Source organism: Pseudopodoces humilis, chromosome 6 (assembly GCF_049639895.1).
Source record: "Pseudopodoces humilis isolate 2021_Gansu_Grassland_sample_001 chromosome 6, ASM4963989v1, whole genome shotgun sequence".
NCBI classification, from domain to species: Eukaryota; Metazoa; Chordata; class Aves; order Passeriformes; family Paridae; genus Pseudopodoces; species Pseudopodoces humilis.
Genome location: NC_142205.1, coordinates 59,632,876 through 59,649,596, shown reverse-complemented (window position 1 = coordinate 59,649,596; position 16,721 = coordinate 59,632,876). Strand labels below are relative to the sequence as shown.

The following is a 16,721-nucleotide window of genomic DNA, read 5'->3' as shown; positions in this document are numbered from 1 at the left end:
GCTGACTTCATTGCAGTTCTAGCTTCATTGTGAGGGGAAGAGGAGGGGCAGGCACTGCTCTCTTCTCTGTGGTGACAGTGACATGACCCCAGGAAATGGCCTGAAGTTGTGTCAGGGGAGGTTTAGGCTGGATATTAGAAAAAAGTTTCTTCACCCAGAGGGTGTTTGGGCACTGGAATACGCTCCCCAGGGAAGTGGTCACAGCTCCAAGTCTGACAGGGGTCAAGAAAATTTTGGACAATATCCTTGGGTATATGGTGTGGTTCTTGTGACTGTCCTTTGCTGGGGCAGGAGTTGGGCTTTATGATCCTTCTTAGGTTCCTTCCAACTCAGAATATTCTTCTATGAGTTAGGAAAAACCAGAGCACTTACACAGGATGCAGAGAGGGGTGACTGTTGCTCTCAGCATGACTGCTGCTCAGGCTTAAACCAACTGACCAACAACAACAACAACAAAAGGAGATTAAAAACTGTGCTTATTTTGTTTGCACAGATATTTGCTCTACTTTTAAGAGCCAATATGAATTGGACTTTTTTTAATTGTAGGCACAGGTATCCTTGAGATTTGTTTTTCTGAATGCATCAATTCACAGTTGTTCCTGTCTTCAGGCATGGAGCAGATTGAAGGAAAGCCCTTCAATAACCCTTCAAGCCTTCTGATGCTTGCATTAGAGTCTGAAACACTGAGTGAAAGGAATTCTGTTTGTTCTTCTGCAGTTTCAGGAGCTGGCCAGGAGCACCTTAATTCCACTGGGATTTTTTTTCTCTTAGAAATGTATGGGAGACATGTATAGACACAGTCTGAAGGGACTGTGTTATCAGCTCAGATAGCTGCTGAGATGTTCAGTGGTCCTGTAAAAAGATAGCACAAAGCCATTCACATTCAAAGCAGTAATAAAAGAAATGCATTGTAGGAACATGATTCCTCAGAGATAAGATTACAGATTCCATTAGGAAGAGACAGTGCACACTTTGGCATCTCGTTGGCTTTGCTGCTGCAGGGCTCCCAAGGGGATCAAGGTCAATGTAGTGCTGCAGGGCTGGAAACCTGTGCCCTCAGGAGTGCAAAACCCAGTAATGAATTCTACCCTAATAATTTTTTTTCTGTCTCCAGGACCATGCCTGCCTCAGGTGCTTATTTGTCAGAAAAGAATGTATGGAAAGTGCTCATTTTTCCTCATCTGTCTTTAGGCAAACCGGTGGTGTATCGCAGGATTACTTAATGTTAGTAACTGACTAAATATTATTTCACACTTCTGTTTTGTGCTGGGTCAGATGTGAGGCACACCCACAGCATGTAGCTGACCTTTGGTCAATTCACAGCACATGAACCCTGAGTTGTTATACACACTGTAAGTGAGCTACCACCTTATCAGACAATCCTTCCAAGCAGCTTGTATATGCGGTTTAAATATTAAATCTGACAGAAGGTCACACCATCTGTCTATTAACCAAATTAAAGGTGAAATCTGTGCAGCAGCCACACCAGTCAAGGTGAGGTCCTGGGCTGTGCCCCTTCTTTGGAAGTTTCAAGCCTCATTCAACTCTGGAGTTGAATGAGGCTCTGCACTTTCACCTCAGCACTGGGAGGCAATGTTAAAAAACATGATAAAAATTTATTACAAGGATAAGAAGAAAACACATTTTGTATGAGTAATTGCTATTGAAAGACTCGAGGTGATGATCCTCAAGGAAGGGATGTAGACATTGAGTCTAATGTTCTTCAACATGATGCTCACCAGGAACTCTTGAGCTGCAGAGCAGCTGGCATGGTACTATGCAGTACTTCCAGCTTGGTGTCAAACCTCTCAGGAATCATTTAGTCCATCTCATTAGCCCTGGAAATAACATGATGGGCCTTTCCCTTGTATGGCTTAATATTCCCATAACCAATGACTTCAACTGTGCCCCAGAAAAGTACCAGATTAGATCACCATGCTGTTAACGTTACATATTTTACTTGAGTGGGAGGTTTCCTAGCAGGTTCCTGGCTGCTCAGACTAAGCTGCATTTCTCTGATGTGTTCTAGCCTCCTGAATTTATGCTTAGAGCTATAATCCTTCACAACCCTGCTTTGTCTTACAGGTGTTTTGACTCTACCTTGCTTTGCAGGCCAAAACCTGGCTTACTTGAGAATTAACATACCTAGGATATATCTAAGAGCTCCGTTTCCTCTCAGTGAACACAATAGCCCCTTAAGCTGCTAGTACCAGATTCTTCTAACATCTTTCCATGTCTGCAGCCATGTTTTCCTTCCCAGCTCTCTGATTAGTTTGAGACAGCAAGTCCCAGGGAGGGCATTGAAGCACCCCAATGGCAAGCACTGCACCCTCTGTGAAATGTTCTGAACACAAAGGGCGAGGACAATTTGATAGATACCCTCAGAGTTTTCACATCCATTCACGGTTGTTCCAGCCATGTACCAGCTACCAAAGTGTTTCCTTCTCACTACTAAATTGCTGTGATCTTGTGCCAGAGCAGAAATGGGGGAATTAACTGTGGACAAACAGCAGCAGCAGGGCATTGCTGAAGAGCTGTTCCTCCTTCATGTGCAGAACTGTGAAGCAGAGAAGCAAGTGGACTCTCAGCATCCTGCTTCCCTGTGCCCTCTAGTGACTGACTCTCAGCTCCCCCAGCTCAAACTGCACAGGTTCCTGAAACACAAAGCTGCTTAGGGGGCAGGCCTGCGGGAAGAAATGAAATAGTATCGAGTTTGTCCATTAGTAACAGTGTGGGATGTGAAACTTGGTGGTCCGGTTTACTTCCCTGTACTTCACGCAGGCAGCACCACCACTGCTCTGCACCAAAAATGAAGGAACAGCAAAAGAGCTTCTTGGAAACCTAGAGAACCACCCTGGAAAAGTAGGAGGGCTGTTTCAGGAGGGGCTTGCATTAGTTGTGCTTTTACCACAATTCACTACATCAACACTCACACTGCATTAGCCTTGAAGAGAGAAGAGCTTAAGAGAGTGTTTAATCTGGTACTCAGGGTCATGCCTCTCAGCATCATCTCACATCCCTGTGGGATCTGTGCAGAGCTGGGGATGCTTAGCCTGGCAAAAAGGAGACTCAGGAGAGACCTTATTGCTCTCTACAACTACCTGGATGGAGATTGCAGAGAGGTAGAGATCAATCTCTTCTCCCAGATAAACAAGTGACAGGATTAGAAGAAATGAAAGGAAACGAACCCCTCAAGTTGTGCCAGGAGAGCTTTAGATTGGATATTAGGAGAAATTTCTTCATGGAAAGGGTGGTTAGGCATCAGAACAGGGCTGCCCAGGAAAGTGGTGGAATCACCAACCCTAAAAGTGTTAACAAAATGTGCAGATGTGGCACTTGGGGATGTGGTTTAGTGATGAACATGGTAGTGTTAGGTTGATAATAGGACTCAGTCTTGGAGGCCTTTCCGACCTTAACAATGTGTTTTGTGAAACAGGCTGGTTCCCATTTCTGGGTGCCCTTCAGACTGTTTGCAAACACCCCCCAGACTTAATTTCTGCCTCTGGAAGCAGTAGGAGCATCTCTTCTCTGATGTGTGCTGGAGTCAAAATAGCTCAGGGCTCCAAATAACCTGAGGTGGAACATCTACTGCCTGTAATTAGCATACCATGTCCAGGAGCTGGAATGACTTGAGACTCTAGAGAAACCCAAGTGTCCCTAACCCAGGGTATAACAAGGGGAGGAGGTCTGCTGGCAAGAGCATCTTGTACCTCAACAGCAGAGCAGCCAGAACCATGAGCTGGAGCTGGGAGATGCAGGAGTTGAAATCACTTACAGTATCAAATACCTTGAGCTGTAAGCAGCTGGAGCATTCATGAGTCAGAGCTGTGAGAACCAGGAGCATCTCTAATCCAAAGTATCTGGGAGGCAGCCCAGGAGGCACGTGTGTTATCCCCTACAGGGAGGACTAACCAGCAAGGAGCCTGGCCTCTTCCCTTGAGAATTAAATACATGTCACATGCTCCTCACCATGCGGAGCGTCTCTCTCAGTCCCGTTCCTGACAGTAGAAGTGAGATGAGGCTGAGTCTGGCTCTTTTGGGCAGCCCTGCTCTGAGGGGCCCACAAGCTGTGGCTGAAGGTGAGGTGGCAGCACAAGGCAGTGGAGCCTCCTCTGTACCTAAGAAAGGAGAGACACCAGTCAGTCAGAGCTTCTGGGAGCATACCCCAGAGACCCTCAGGAAATGCCTGTTCCTCTCCCTATCCAGAAGAGTCACATCTTTCCCAGTCCAGGAGGGGCATTTGCTCAAACCCCTCTGTGAAGCAGGGTGCATTTCATCCCTGCTATGTGCACAGGAGCTGTACCCACAAACATTGGGCTGGCCCCAGCACTACACAGAACTTCTGGCAAAGGGATGCAGCTAGGCCAGACCCCAACAACTCTTGGTTCACCTTTCCTGAACTCCCTTCCAAGCTCCCAGCCCCCTAAACGTGAGGCAGAAACCTGCTGGGGGAGGCTTTGGTCTGGAGGGCTGTGACAGCTCCCCACATGGTGCTGACCCCCACACTGGCACTGTTTGCCCCCACCCATGTTCATACAGTGCCAAGAGAGGCAGCAGGAACAGAACCAACCCATCGAGTGCTTATCATCCACAGTGAGGCTTTACTGGTTATGCTGGGCTTCTCCCACCCTGGCTAGCAGCGAGCATCCCCTTAGCTCTGCTGGGGATGGGGCTGTTTGATCGTCACTTCGGGCACTCACCGAGCATCGCCGGCAGCTCCTGTGTCCCCTGACACTCCTTGGATGACATGGGCACTGGTGTCCCTCCCCCAGGCTTGCGGCTGGCTGCTCCCGGGTCCTTGCTGCCCCTCCACAGCATGGCCTGTGCAAACAAAGCCCCGTGAGGACACAAGGGCAAAGCGGTGTCCAGGCGGATCTGTCTCAGCACCAGCAAGGGAAGCGATCACCGCAACCAGCCCGGCCTCGAGGGAGGCATCACAGGGAAACCACAACGATCCTGGCCCCAGCAAGCTGGCAGAGGCCTGAGGGGAGGTGGAGAAGCACAATGCAGGACCCCTCGAGCAGGAAAGGAAGGTTTAACATTACTGACAGAAACGCCTCAGGATCAGGAAAATATCCCTGTTCCGGCCGTAAGCAGCCGCGGGACGCGGGACTGCTGCCAGCCCAGGGCTGACTCCGAGCGGGAATTGTTGATACCGAGGTGCCTCACCTGGGGTGCTGTGGGCAGGTCCGTGTCCCCTGATATCCCTGGGACATGGGTGCCATCCCAATGGCTCTCAGCCCGAGAATTCCGGCGCTCCTGGAGCAGGACAGATGAGGAAGTGCGGAGTCCTGGCACACGGCGCTGGAGCAGCCTGCAGGGATCTCATGGGAGAAACGGGATCCCTGCTGAAAAACCAAGCTTGTCACGCCTTCTTGTGCGCACCGGGAGGGTGGAACACCGGGAGCAAGCGGCCAACCTGCTCAGGGATACGGGCGAGTGCAGCTTCGGCTTTGTACGACTTTGCGATGCAGATCACCTGCGACAGGCGGCTTCTCCTTCCTGCCCGCTGCTGGCAGCATTTGGCAAGGGTCCTGCTGGTAGTACCTCAAATAATGCATGCAGGTGTGCCTACAGGTAAGTGATCTTAAGTACATACTTGCTTTAGTAGCGGTCATTTGTAGCTACTTCTAATAAATTCGCAGAAACAAAATCTCTGTGTCCTTGCGTCTGCTTAGCAGCCTCCTGGTTGCCTCTGGCTCCCTATGGAGGTTCATGGCTTTGGTCCCTGCTCCTAATGGACCAACCCCTGCATGCACTGGAGGAGAAAGAGACCTGGCGAGGAGACTCTGTGATCAAGGATGGGCGTAGAAGGGTGCCAAGCAGGAATGACTGTCGGGGAAGCCCAAAACAACCATCACTGTGGGAGGAGGGATGGGGGCAGGGGGCCCGCAGGAGCCCCGTGCTGGGGGCACAGGGCTCACTTGTCCCTGGAACGAGGGGACCTCAGCACTCCTGGCTGTGTGGCTTTGAAGCCCTTGATCTTGGGAGGTTTCAGTACAGCCATGAGCTCCTGCAGCAGGGCTGTTGCTGAACTGGCCACCTCAAACCAGGCTGTCTGCTGGGGCCCAGCCCTAGCCCCCAGCCCTGCTCTGTGGCTGGCAGGATGCACGTGGCAGGGATTTAGGACCGGCAGCCAGGAGGGAGCAGAGGTGACCCAGCATGCCTGTGGCAACCCATGACACCTGTCCCCACCGCAGGCACACTGCCATCTCCCAGCTCTGGCTGACAGCACGGTACAGCCGCTCTGTCCTGCTTCTCTGTGCACGTGTTTATGTGTGTCAACACACACGGACACGCAGTCAGCAGCCGCACAGCCTCGCCCCTTCACACCGGGGGCGGCTGCAGCAGGAGCTGTGATGGTGAAAACAGGCGAGTGGTAAAGGTATTTTTGAATAAATCCCCGTCCTGACCTGCAGGTGCCAGCACAGACGCACAGACATTGTTAGAGTCAGAGGCACAAAGTGTGTGCCCTTATCTCTGGTACCTGGCTCTGACATCCAAGAAAAGACTCAATTTCATATAACACCGTGAAAACAACTGTTAAAGTTAAATACAAAAACTAAGAGTGCGTAAATTAGAGAATTTCTTAAGTCACTGGGTGAAAAAGTTAAAGTTTGGAGTTTAAACTAGTTTAGAGAACAGAAGACAAGATGTAAGATTTAAGGTGTCTTTTCCTTCTTCTTTCTTCTTCATCTTCTTCTTCTAGAGGTTTTTGGGTAGTAGTAGGTGATTAGATAAAAAATGCCACAGTGCAGCACACAGGTGTTGGGTCATCAGGTCACTAAGAAAAACAATTTACTTGACATTTGTTAATTGAGTAAATAGACATATAAAAGACCTTGAAGAAGATCTTTGTTAGCCATTTTGCGCCTTTCTATCTTAGTGCACATAACTCCTTGTACCTTGTATACATGTAATGCTGATAAGAGAAGAATAAACAACCAAGTCCGAACAAGAGAAAACTGCCTCTCTCTCATCAGTCTCAGTCCAATGAAGAAAAGAACCCAACCACAAGTGTCCCATTAAGACAGACATGACAAGCCCCCTGCAGCCTGCTCTGGACAAAACCCCACCTTTTTCTGTTCAAAGCAATAAACCTTAAACCGATCTGAGCCAGAGCAACTCTAGTCCCAGACTTGCCTCTTTGTTGCCATGGCAGGATAAAGCCTTACACCCCCACATCCCAGCTCTTCCACCACAGCATATTACACCCAACACCCACAAGCTGCAGGGGTTGGAGCTATAGAGAAGCCGCTCCCATCTGACGGTCTCTTGACGATGTTTATGTGGGGAAAGCAGAATGACTAGGAATCCCACAGCATCACCATCATTCCCCACTTGTGTCTTGGTGCCGGGGACAGCCCAGACATCAATGGGGATGGGTTCAGTGCTCTTGGGCCTCTCTGAGCAGTGGGCAATACTGTCACCAGCTCTGCACATTGGTGACGTCCACAGAGAAGTTGTTCCCATAACAGATTTGGCTTTTTTTTTTAATCCTCTCCTCACTGAATTTTGACCTCATTCCAGTGTGGGTGTGCAAGAGAAAGCTTCCTTTGCCTGACAACCTCATCATGCCTCTGGCCACACAGCCTAGGAGAGTGGAGTACTGATTCTGATGAGGCAGAAAGACAGAGAGATGTAAATAACAACACACAGGCAGGAAGACAGGCAGTGCTTTTATTGCTGGCTTTACTCTGGGAAGAAGGGATAGAGCACAGCAAAGGCAAACTCCTCATGGTGCATGTCCCAACATCCAGTGTCACTGTTGGACACGAGATGAGTCACATGGACGCAGCTCGAGGTGTGGTGAAAGAAGAAGAAACGTTTATTTGTTCTTTCAGTATTTATAGGTTTTTGACCACGACCAGGGGTTGGATAGTCAGGTTAACACCTTCCCAACTGCACTGGCCGTGAGAGACGTCCATCAAAAGGCCTATCTTTAATGGAATGTATAAACACCTATGTTTATAGTTAGTTCCCTGGGAAAGTGGCTAGAACTTGTGAAAACAATATTGAAAGGCCTGATTCTCAGGGTGACAATCCAGGGCAGCAGCAGCTCCTGTCTGCAGTTGCTCCACAGGGTGCACTGAAGATGGCAGCATCTACAACAGGACAGGAGAGCAGGGTCACCCTCTCCTCAGCCATTACTGCTCTGGCACTGCAGCAACCCTGTGTCTGGAGTCAGTTGTCAGAGGAAAGGGAGACCCTGGGAATCCACTGTGTGCTGTGCAGCAGTCAGACAAAGCAGCTCAGCACCCACAGCTTACCAGAAAATGCCCATCTCCCTTCTCTGTTTGATGTCTCTCTTCAGCTGGCAGAGCGCACAGGGGCTGCACCACCACATGGAGCAAAAGTCTCCCAGGATGGAGCCCTGTGGAGCAAGGGATATTGCATGAATAACCCCTTCCCACACCGAACATTAAGCCTTTCAGCCTATTTTATATAGAAAATAAATGGCCCTGCAGCACCCTGCTGCTCATATCCAGCAAGGACTGGGATGAAGTGATGTGTGCTGGGATTACCTCCAGCTCACAGTGGTGAGGCAGATGTGTCCCTGAGTCCTGGCCTGCTGGGATGCCCACGCAACTCCCTGCCTCTGCCCTTCCCCTTGGGCACCCCTTTCTCCTTCCCTGAGCCCCCAGCACCCATGCCACAGCTGTTGCTGCTGTTGGGACAGGCCACAAGCTGCTCACTGACCGGGATGTTGTATCTGGTGCGGTACAGGGTCCTCATGGCCACGCTGGAGCCACACAGGCAGCACTCGTCCATGTCCCCGGCCACTTGGCAGCTCAAGCAGAAGAAGCAGAACGTCCCACAAAGACCTGTGGGACAGTGAGATGTGGGCTTGGCTGAGGGGTGGCAAGACAGATGAAAAGGGGAAAAGCCAGCTGGGAGCTGTGGCTCTTGACATCAGGCAAGAGCCACTCTGCCTCCAGTACCCATGGGAGTGGGTTTTGCATCAGGGATAATGCTGCAGGAGGAGCAGAGTAAAGCATCAGGAATGCATCATGAGCATTGTCAGGAATGAGGGGTAGGTATGTACTCACACACGCCGCAGTCAGAGCAGCAGTCCAGCAGCCCTGTCTGCCACTGCCCTGGCTGTCGGGCAACTGAGAACTGGGGTTGGACTGTAAACACAGCTTGGGAGGCCATTGCCAGCACGGGGTCAGGTCCCTCCAGGTAGTTTGTGGTCTGTAAGGAAAAGCCATCAGAGGAACATGCTGCAGGTGTTTCTGAAGTGGGCATCTTGCTCAGGCAATTGCATTCAAAGAAAGAATTTCTCTCTGCCACTTCCAGAGTAATGTCACCCTCACCATAAAGTGGGGGGCACAGTTCTGCCAGAAGCTGCTGTTACCCACTGAAGCAAAGCCCTCCCCAAAACCAGTCTCCCACCAAAGGCAGTAGCACATCATCCCTTGCCTATGCAAGTAAAATGTGTCTGTGAAAACAGAGGTCCTTCTGCTTCAGAACTGCAGTACTTCAACACCTCAGACCTGTCTTCTCATCTCCAGGTCATCTTTCATTGTTGTCTGTGTAAAATGAGTAAAATTATCTGTGTAAAATTGTCTGCATTACGGACTGGCTTTTGATTTTGTTTTTGTTTGTTTATGATCACAGTCTCCTTAAGTTACTACTGCTCAGTTCTAGCCTCCCCAAGCTCTCAGGAGTCACCTTAGTCTTTGCTTTGTTCTATGAGGATCTCAGCCTATTTGCTTCCCCCTCTCCCTTCTTCACTTGCCTTCTTAGTGTGCTTCAAGGCAGTGGGTTTTCCTTGTCTCTTTCCATCACCCTAAGCCCTGTCACCCGTTCCTATCCCTCCTCCACTTGACTTATCTGTGTCAGCACCTCACCCTCCTCTTCCTCAGTCCCCTGGGATCACCATGGCCTGCAGAATTCCTCTCCATCCCATCATTCCTCAGCAAGGGGCTGCATCCTCTGAGAGTAGGAAATCTCCTGCTCCACAGCACCATCCCCAAAATCACCTGACCAAAGTAACACCTGCACCTCCATCACTCCCTGCCAGCTCTGCAAGACACAGCACCAGCTTCTGCCACTCTCACTTTCGTTTTTGGAGCTTTAATTAAAACAAAAAAAATAGAGGATGCTCCCACAGGAGAAGTCCCATGCAGACACACTCCCTGCCCTGTGCCCAAGTTCTGCACCACTTTGTTAAGCACTCCAAGGAGGATCGTTTTCACACTAGAATTGCATATTTACACAAAGTTGAGTATTACACAACACAAGAAATAAGGTGGAACAATTACTGTGCCCAGCACTCAGATGCCATTGAGCTCATTACCCACATCAGAGCAGCACCAGCTGTGGCATTGCATTTGTACTGACTAATGCCAAGAGGTGACAAAGGGGTGATGGCTCTGCTGGCAGCCCCTGTGATTCCCCAGGATTTACAGATACATCCCAGTTGTCAGACACTGTTGCTGTAGGGCCAGCCCTTGTTCCTGGCAATCTCAGGAAGAGGAAATATATTGTTGAATTATGGCGTTAGAGGGAAGAAAGCTGATAAAAATCTCCACATGGTTTGCTCCTGACTTTTTGCAGCTTTCTGCAGGCAGTGGAAGCATGGCTGGGCTGTCCCTCTCTGAGACACCTGTGAGTGCAGCAGGGGACATTGCACCCATAGTCCCTCTCCGGACACCTCCTAGCCCTGCCTTGGCCAGCTGTCCCTGTTTGTTCATCACGAGATCCCAGGTAATTCCCACCACTTCTGCAGCCAGTGTAACACCTCCTGGCATGCCAAAACAGCAGCCCCTTCGGGAAGCCTTGGCACATGACGATTTAAGAAGCAAGAGCCAGGAGGGGCAGGGGAGGAGACAGACCATGGGCAGGCTATGCAGCGGTAAGCCCAGCACGGGGCTCCCATGCAGTGACAGGGATGTCCAGCAGCAGGCAGGACCGCAGGGAGAAGTGTGCACAGGAGCAGCAGCAACAGCAAGAGAAGTTTTAGGGGCAGGATCCCTCCAGTCAGGGAGTTCCCTTCCCCAGGTACGAGCAGCCCACATCCCTACATGGTTGGAGGCTGTAGTGCGGAGCAGGCAGCAGCCTGGAAAAGCCTCCACCACACACTCGCCTCCCAAGAGATGGCCTAGGCCCAGCACACCAAAAGTATCACAATTCTACAATTCACAGCCCCATGGCATCACCAACCATGCTGGAATGACTGATGGGGACAAAAGGATCCTGAGCTGCATGCAGCCACATTTCACCTACAGCACAGCTCAAAAAGCAGCATCTATAGGCCCATGCATATGTGCACAAATGAGCAACACAGTGCAAAAGCTGCTGTCCTCCACCTCTGTTACCCACATCTGTCCAGACGCCATCAGCAGCACACATTAAGCTGTGGTTAACCCTGGTGCATTTTTCCAGGTGGAAAACCTCACCTTTTTTTCTAGCCCTTCCCATTCCCCAGCATCACCGCTTCAGTCACGAACAGTTTCCATACCACAACCAAAGCAAAGCCATGCCATACGTACTTTCCAAGCTGTCCTTGTCCCCGCAGACACGTGTCCTTTTCCTGGTTCTCATGCTTTATATGTGCTCTGGCAAACGACCTTTGCTCCCTCTGACTAACAGTGCAAATGCCAGCTTAGGTGCAGCTTTGCACAATGGCAGCTTCCCTGCTGCCCGCCCTCACCTTTACCCCCACCCTGGGCGTTCTCCAGGCCCAGAGTCCCAGTGGGAGAGGTTTCCAGAGAAGGGCAGTTTGTTTCCAGGCTCCTGTGCTGCCCAAGCCATGTGCTGTTGGAGGTGCAGCATGTTTCCTTTGTCAAACCTGAGCATCCGCAAGAACTGACTGTAACTGCACTGGGTGACACGGGGGTGGCCTCTCTCAGGCTAAAAATGCATTTCTCTACATTGCCAGGGATCATCCATAGGACCGTCTGGGGTTTAAACAGTTGGGAGTGCCATCACACCCAGCCACCCTGCAGCACAGACAGAGCCATTACCTGCCCTTCAAAAGTTTTGTGGTGAAGATGAAGGCAGAGTGGGGACAAAAAGCAATCATATGGTCCTTAAAGAATGAAGCAGGGAGATATTTGTAGGGATCAAGAGTCCTTTAGCACTCTTGAGAGTGATGGAGAGAGGGTGGATGCAACCTCCATCTTCTGGGTGGGAATGCAGGGCTCACAGCCCAGTGCTGTGTAATGCCATGAAGGAAGATGGCACTGTTTGTCCCTGGAGAGGACACAGATAACCCATGAATAATCCAGGTTTTTTTACTGCAGATGGGGAGGAATTTATGCTCAGGGTCCATGTCCCTGCAACATTGAGGTGAGCTGGTGCCAGGCAGCCCCAAATCCCCATTTCTTTAGAAAGGCATTCAGAAAGGTGGCACTGACCACCAGCCCTGGACAGCCACCTGGGCCACCACAGCAGTAGTCGTTTTCCCAAATTTTGCAACTTGGATGAACAACACTGACTCATTCAATGCGTTAAATATCCTTTCTAAAAGCTGATCCAATAACAAAAAATCTCTCTCTGCAGAAGACACAGAGAAATTTCACCAGGGGCTGATAGATGAATGGAACAGGAGAAGGATGGGTGCTCTCAGATGGTGCAAGAATGACATACACAGAGGTAGGAAGATAAACTCAAAACTTTATTTATGCAGTTTATTAGGGAAAATCAAATGCAATCAAGGCAAGCCCCACATGGTGCATTTCCCAACAGTCAAGGCAGCAGTGACTCCTGTCTGCAGCATCTCCAAGGACGCAGCAAGGATGGCAGCATCTGTAACAGGATGGGAGAGGACTGTCAGGGTCTGGGGCTGTGCCTCACCATGCTCTGTGTCCCCCCAGTCCTTCCCCCTCCACCCTGCACAAGGTCCCAGAGACATTTTGCTTCAGGACAGGTCACTCTTATGACCTGTCCATGGCCATTTCCCCTCTGCAGCAAACTTTGTCTGGTGTCAAGATGCTGGCAGGAGAGGCTCTGGGAAGCCACCTGGCTGCATGTGACAGAACTTTATGGACCAGCACCAGCACCCCCAGCTTACCAGAATATGCCAAGCTCCCTCCTGCGTTTGATGTCTCTCTTCATTTGGCAAACAGAGCACACGGGGCAACACAGGGTGACACAGAAGTCAGAGCAAATGGACCCCTGTTAGGAAGAAACTGGTTAGGGACAGAGGCTTCCCAGAAGTCATGTTCCAGCCAAGAAAATGTTAATCACATTCCAGGCCAAGTACTCTTTTATCAGCAGGCTGCAGCATCCTGAGTGGAAAAAACAGAAGCCTTGGGCTGGCAAACCCCAAGCACCACAGAAAGGAAGAAGAGAGCCTCTTGTGCAGTCTGCAGATAGCTTTTGACTTCTGTGTTTCAGACTGGGAAGAAAAATGCACACAGGAACAGACAATTTGGGCAAAGTGAACTTGGGCCCCCATGGGTTGCACTTGTGATGGCAGCAACCACCTCTCCTGCAGGAAGAAACACCCTCATGTACGTACTGTCCACCTTTCTCCCAAACCTGATTATGGATCTTTATCCATGTAACCAGCTTCACCTATTCTTTAGTCAGCCCACAGTTATCTCGAGTCTTTCCCATCTTTCAAAGCTCAAAGGAGGAAGCAGCAGCAAGGATGGATACAAATGGGAAAAAAGGGGGGAGTGGAAAAAAGTGAGAGGGGCCTTGGGGGCACCCCATCTTTCAGGCTCGCAGCAGGGGGGCAGGCTCAGCACTGACCGGGATGTTGTATCTGGTGCGGTACAGGGTCCTCATGGCCACGCTGGTCCCACACAGGCAGCACTCGTTCATGTCCCCGGCCACTTGGCATGCCAGGCAGGGGAAGCAGAACATCCCGCAGCAGCCTGGAGAAAGGAGAAACACAGCACTGGTTAAGGCTCTGCCTGCCCACCTGGAAGCACTGGAGTAGATGGGAGAGCCAGGCTGCATGGCTGCACAGTAGCACCACTGGACTGAGCAGCAGGAGCAAGAAAACCGTGTCCCAGGCACTTACAGACGCCACAGTCGGAGCAGCAGTCCGTCAGGCCTGTCTGCCACGTGCATCTCAAGACAGTGGACGTGGCCCCGGGTCCGTACTGCGGCTGGATCGTCACAACGGTTGGGACAGCCATTCCAAGGTCCTCTTCTGAAAGAGGAAACAGGGTAGTAAGTGCAAAAACTGTGATCGGTCTGAACCTCCAACCAAACCTGTGGCTACCACCCTTCAGCAGGACACCTTCTGCCCAGTTCCCTATCTGGCATTGGAGGTGATAGAGCATAACCATATCTTGCCTGCATTTCTATCCTTTCAAGGTTTTTGCATTATCTACCATTTTATCCAGCCTTCAAAATAGCATCAGGTCACTGATGTTCCCCACTCCACCCCATAAAGGCTTTGCTAGTGCTTAGACACAGCTCATTCCCCTTGTATTGATCTGAACCCAGACTAAAGGGAGTGACTTGGGCATTCAGGTTGTTTGACTTGGCATATTTTACACAAAGATGCCTTTGGAGTGGGCACGGAGCATGTGGGAAGCACCTGCGGACTCATTTCCTCATAGCAAAGCGAGGCTACACACAAGCAGGATACTATAGAAAACTTGTATCTCTGGTTTCTTGACGTAGGGAGCCAGAAAGGCAGAAAATCAATGTCCAATGTCTGATGCCCTCTCCTTGCCTTCCTGTGGTTAACAAGCAAAAAAACCTTGAAAACCAGTAAGCCTCAGGTCTAAAATAATAATAATAATAACAAGAAGAAGAAGAAGAATAGTAAGAATAGTAAGAATAGTAAGAATACCAACGAGAACAATTTCTCTCTGCTTCTAATCCCCTAGCCAAGTAAAAAAGCACAAAGTAGTTCAGGTAATAATTCTAAGAAAGTTTGGGTTGGGTGAGGTTCTCTGAGATAAGATTAATTGCCTGCTCACATTTATTGAGACTATTTTTCTGTAAGTTGGGTTGGTTTATTTTATTTCTTGGAAACAGCAGTTCGACAAAGGGAGACCCACCCTTCTGTGTGGTCAGGCTCCTCCTCCTCCTGCTGCTGCTGTTTCTGAGCTTAGAAACCAGAATAGAAACTCAAATGAAGGAGTGATGCTGGGGGAGGGGGAGCACCTTCTTTCTCCATCCTTTGGAGTAACGAGTGCTTCTCCAGAAATCCCGCTCCTGGCTTCAGCTGGCAGCACATGCCAGCCTGCAAGCCCGGTGGGAATGCAGCTGGAGGTGGTATCAGGTGTGTGTCCAGAGGGAAGTGCAACGCCTCTGCCTACCCACAGCTTCCCTCTACCTGCCCACAGCTTCCCTCTGCCTGCCCACAGCTTCCCTCTGCCTGCCCACTGCAGTGCCACCGACATGTGGTGGATCTCTCTACACTTCACAAAGGTACAGTGTCCTCTACACAAGTATTACTCACCTATTTTCTCCTCCCCTAACTGCAAACAATAAAGAAGAGTAGAATATCTGCACTTGCCATTGACAGCACACCCCAAAGGGACAGCAAACACACAGGGAGACCAGGTATCAGAAGCCACCCATATCCAAGCTTCTGGTAGGGCAGCCCAGTTTAAAGAGAGAGTAAAGTACCAGTCAGATTCCTTCAACACATTTATACAATTGTGTCAGCATCAGAAAGCAGCAAGCAGAGGTAAACTCTCCATAATCCAGCTTTTGTGCATAGCTTTTTTAAAGCTCCTCCCCCCCCAATTCCCCACTTAGGATTTGCCAGATAGTTTGATTTGTATTTTGTACTAAGTAGGAAAAAAAATAAAAATAAATCCCTACTTTGACTCTATTATCCCACTCTTCCCAGGCTAACAAATTATTAATATTTCCATGCTTTTAGAGAGCTAACCTGGTGAGCAGACTTGGTCAGTGGATGCTTCCTCTCCAGCCGGGATCCTGCACAAAGAGGCTCTGGCAAAGATGAAACTAAACTTACTCCCTCAGATGTTCTTATTGGTAGCCAGCAGCAAAAAACGTAAAATGGGTGGGAGGTAACTTGAAGGGGGAAGTCAGGAACTGTGCCCTGTCCTTACAACCACAGACTTAACAATGCAGAACAGTAATCTATTTTTCCTTTTCCCAGGACTAGTTATTTTTTAAAAAAAAATATGTTAGCATGTTTATTGTGTTATTCCCCTTACTTTTCCCACATGTAGTTGCTGTTCAGGGGAGAGTAGCTCTGAATGATTTACTTTCATCAAGACAGACATTTAGGTTATAATTTCTTAGAAAATATACCCCACATGGAGATTTTCCATAAAAATTAGGCTGATTCCCTAAGTGCTTGTCACAAGCCATGTAGCCCAGCCACTGTAAAATTAACAGAGCACTTACCACACACACATACATTTCCCTTTATGAGATGCTAATATTTAAAGTTTCTGCACTAACCCCAATTATGTAACCACTCATATCCTGTCAAGTCATGACAGTTTTGGATCCACTTCCACATTTTGTGGAGAACCTGTGGCACCAGGACAGCGCTTTTTGTTTCCCAGCAGGATACACATAATATGCAGAGATCTCAGAGAGGATCTGGGTTGCTGCTTTCTCAGGAGCAAGTCAAGTTCAACGCATCCCATGGCAAGTGCTGACAGTGAGATTCCCTTCTCTCTCACCCTCATGAGAACAGGGAAAGAGGAAGTTTGGGCTAAATTTCAACATGGCAACTTTGTCCACAGGCTGGCATTTAAGGTGTTTTAAGTGAAGACTTTTACCAGTAGTGCTGCTGAGAAAACAGGGAGCCATGCCTT

At 49.6% G+C, this 16,721-nt stretch overlaps 2 protein-coding genes and 1 long non-coding RNA gene across 5 annotated transcripts; all 3 read right to left on the bottom strand.

The window, feature by feature from the left end:
- Positions 1-268: 268 nt before the first annotated feature.
- On the bottom strand, positions 269-5,470 carry LOC148184199 (uncharacterized). The gene is made up of 3 exons (XR_015772693.1): positions 5,170-5,470; positions 4,701-4,821; positions 269-4,118 (listed from the first exon to the last, which is right to left on the bottom strand). It is a non-coding gene; the product is annotated as an uncharacterized LOC148184199 (long non-coding RNA).
- A 2,196-nt stretch (positions 5,471-7,666) lies between these two features.
- On the bottom strand, positions 7,667-11,533 carry LOC102109782 (placenta-specific gene 8 protein-like). Of its 2 annotated transcripts, XM_014254759.2 has the most exons (5): positions 11,499-11,533; positions 9,051-9,195; positions 8,701-8,825; positions 8,271-8,374; positions 7,667-8,105 (listed from the first exon to the last, which is right to left on the bottom strand). In XM_014254759.2, coding segments are annotated over exons 2-5 (336 nt in total). In that variant the 5' UTR covers positions 9,157-9,195; positions 11,499-11,533; the 3' UTR covers positions 7,667-8,104. The 2 variants fall into 2 exon arrangements, with proteins under 2 accessions (XP_014110234.1, XP_005525636.1); XM_005525579.3 differs by lacking the exon at positions 7,667-8,105 and having other exon boundaries at positions 8,267-8,374.
- A 1,071-nt stretch (positions 11,534-12,604) lies between these two features.
- LOC102109607 (placenta-specific gene 8 protein-like) lies at positions 12,605-15,940 on the bottom strand. Of its 2 annotated transcripts, XM_014254756.2 has the most exons (5): positions 15,818-15,940; positions 13,982-14,113; positions 13,708-13,832; positions 13,022-13,125; positions 12,605-12,756 (listed from the first exon to the last, which is right to left on the bottom strand). In XM_014254756.2, coding segments are annotated over exons 2-5 (348 nt in total). In that variant the 5' UTR covers positions 14,100-14,113; positions 15,818-15,940; the 3' UTR covers positions 12,605-12,755. The 2 variants fall into 2 exon arrangements, with proteins under 2 accessions (XP_014110231.1, XP_014110232.1); XM_014254757.2 differs by lacking the exon at positions 12,605-12,756 and having other exon boundaries at positions 13,018-13,125.
- Between the last annotated feature and the right edge of the window lie 781 nt (positions 15,941-16,721).

Excerpts from the sequence above, each read along its gene's own strand:
- LOC102109607 (XM_014254757.2), bottom strand. The coding sequence starts at position 14,099 with ATGGCTGTCCCAACCGTTGTGACGATCCAGCCGCAGTACGGACCCGGG. Across the intron at positions 13,833-13,981 it reads CTGCTCCGACTGTGGCGTCT|GCTGCTGCGGGATGTTCTGC; the intron begins GTAAGTGCCTGG and ends TCCTTTCTCCAG. Across the intron at positions 13,126-13,707 it reads GCACCAGATACAACATCCCG|GGGTCCATTTGCTCTGACTT; the intron begins GTCAGTGCTGAG and ends TCTTCCTAACAG.
- LOC102109782 (XM_005525579.3), bottom strand. The coding sequence starts at position 9,156 with ATGGCCTCCCAAGCTGTGTTTACAGTCCAACCCCAGTTCTCAGTTGCC. Across the intron at positions 8,826-9,050 it reads CTGCTCTGACTGCGGCGTGT|GTCTTTGTGGGACGTTCTGC; the intron begins GTGAGTACATAC and ends ACTGTCCCACAG. Across the intron at positions 8,375-8,700 it reads GCACCAGATACAACATCCCG|GGCTCCATCCTGGGAGACTT; the intron begins GTCAGTGAGCAG and ends CTTGCTCCACAG.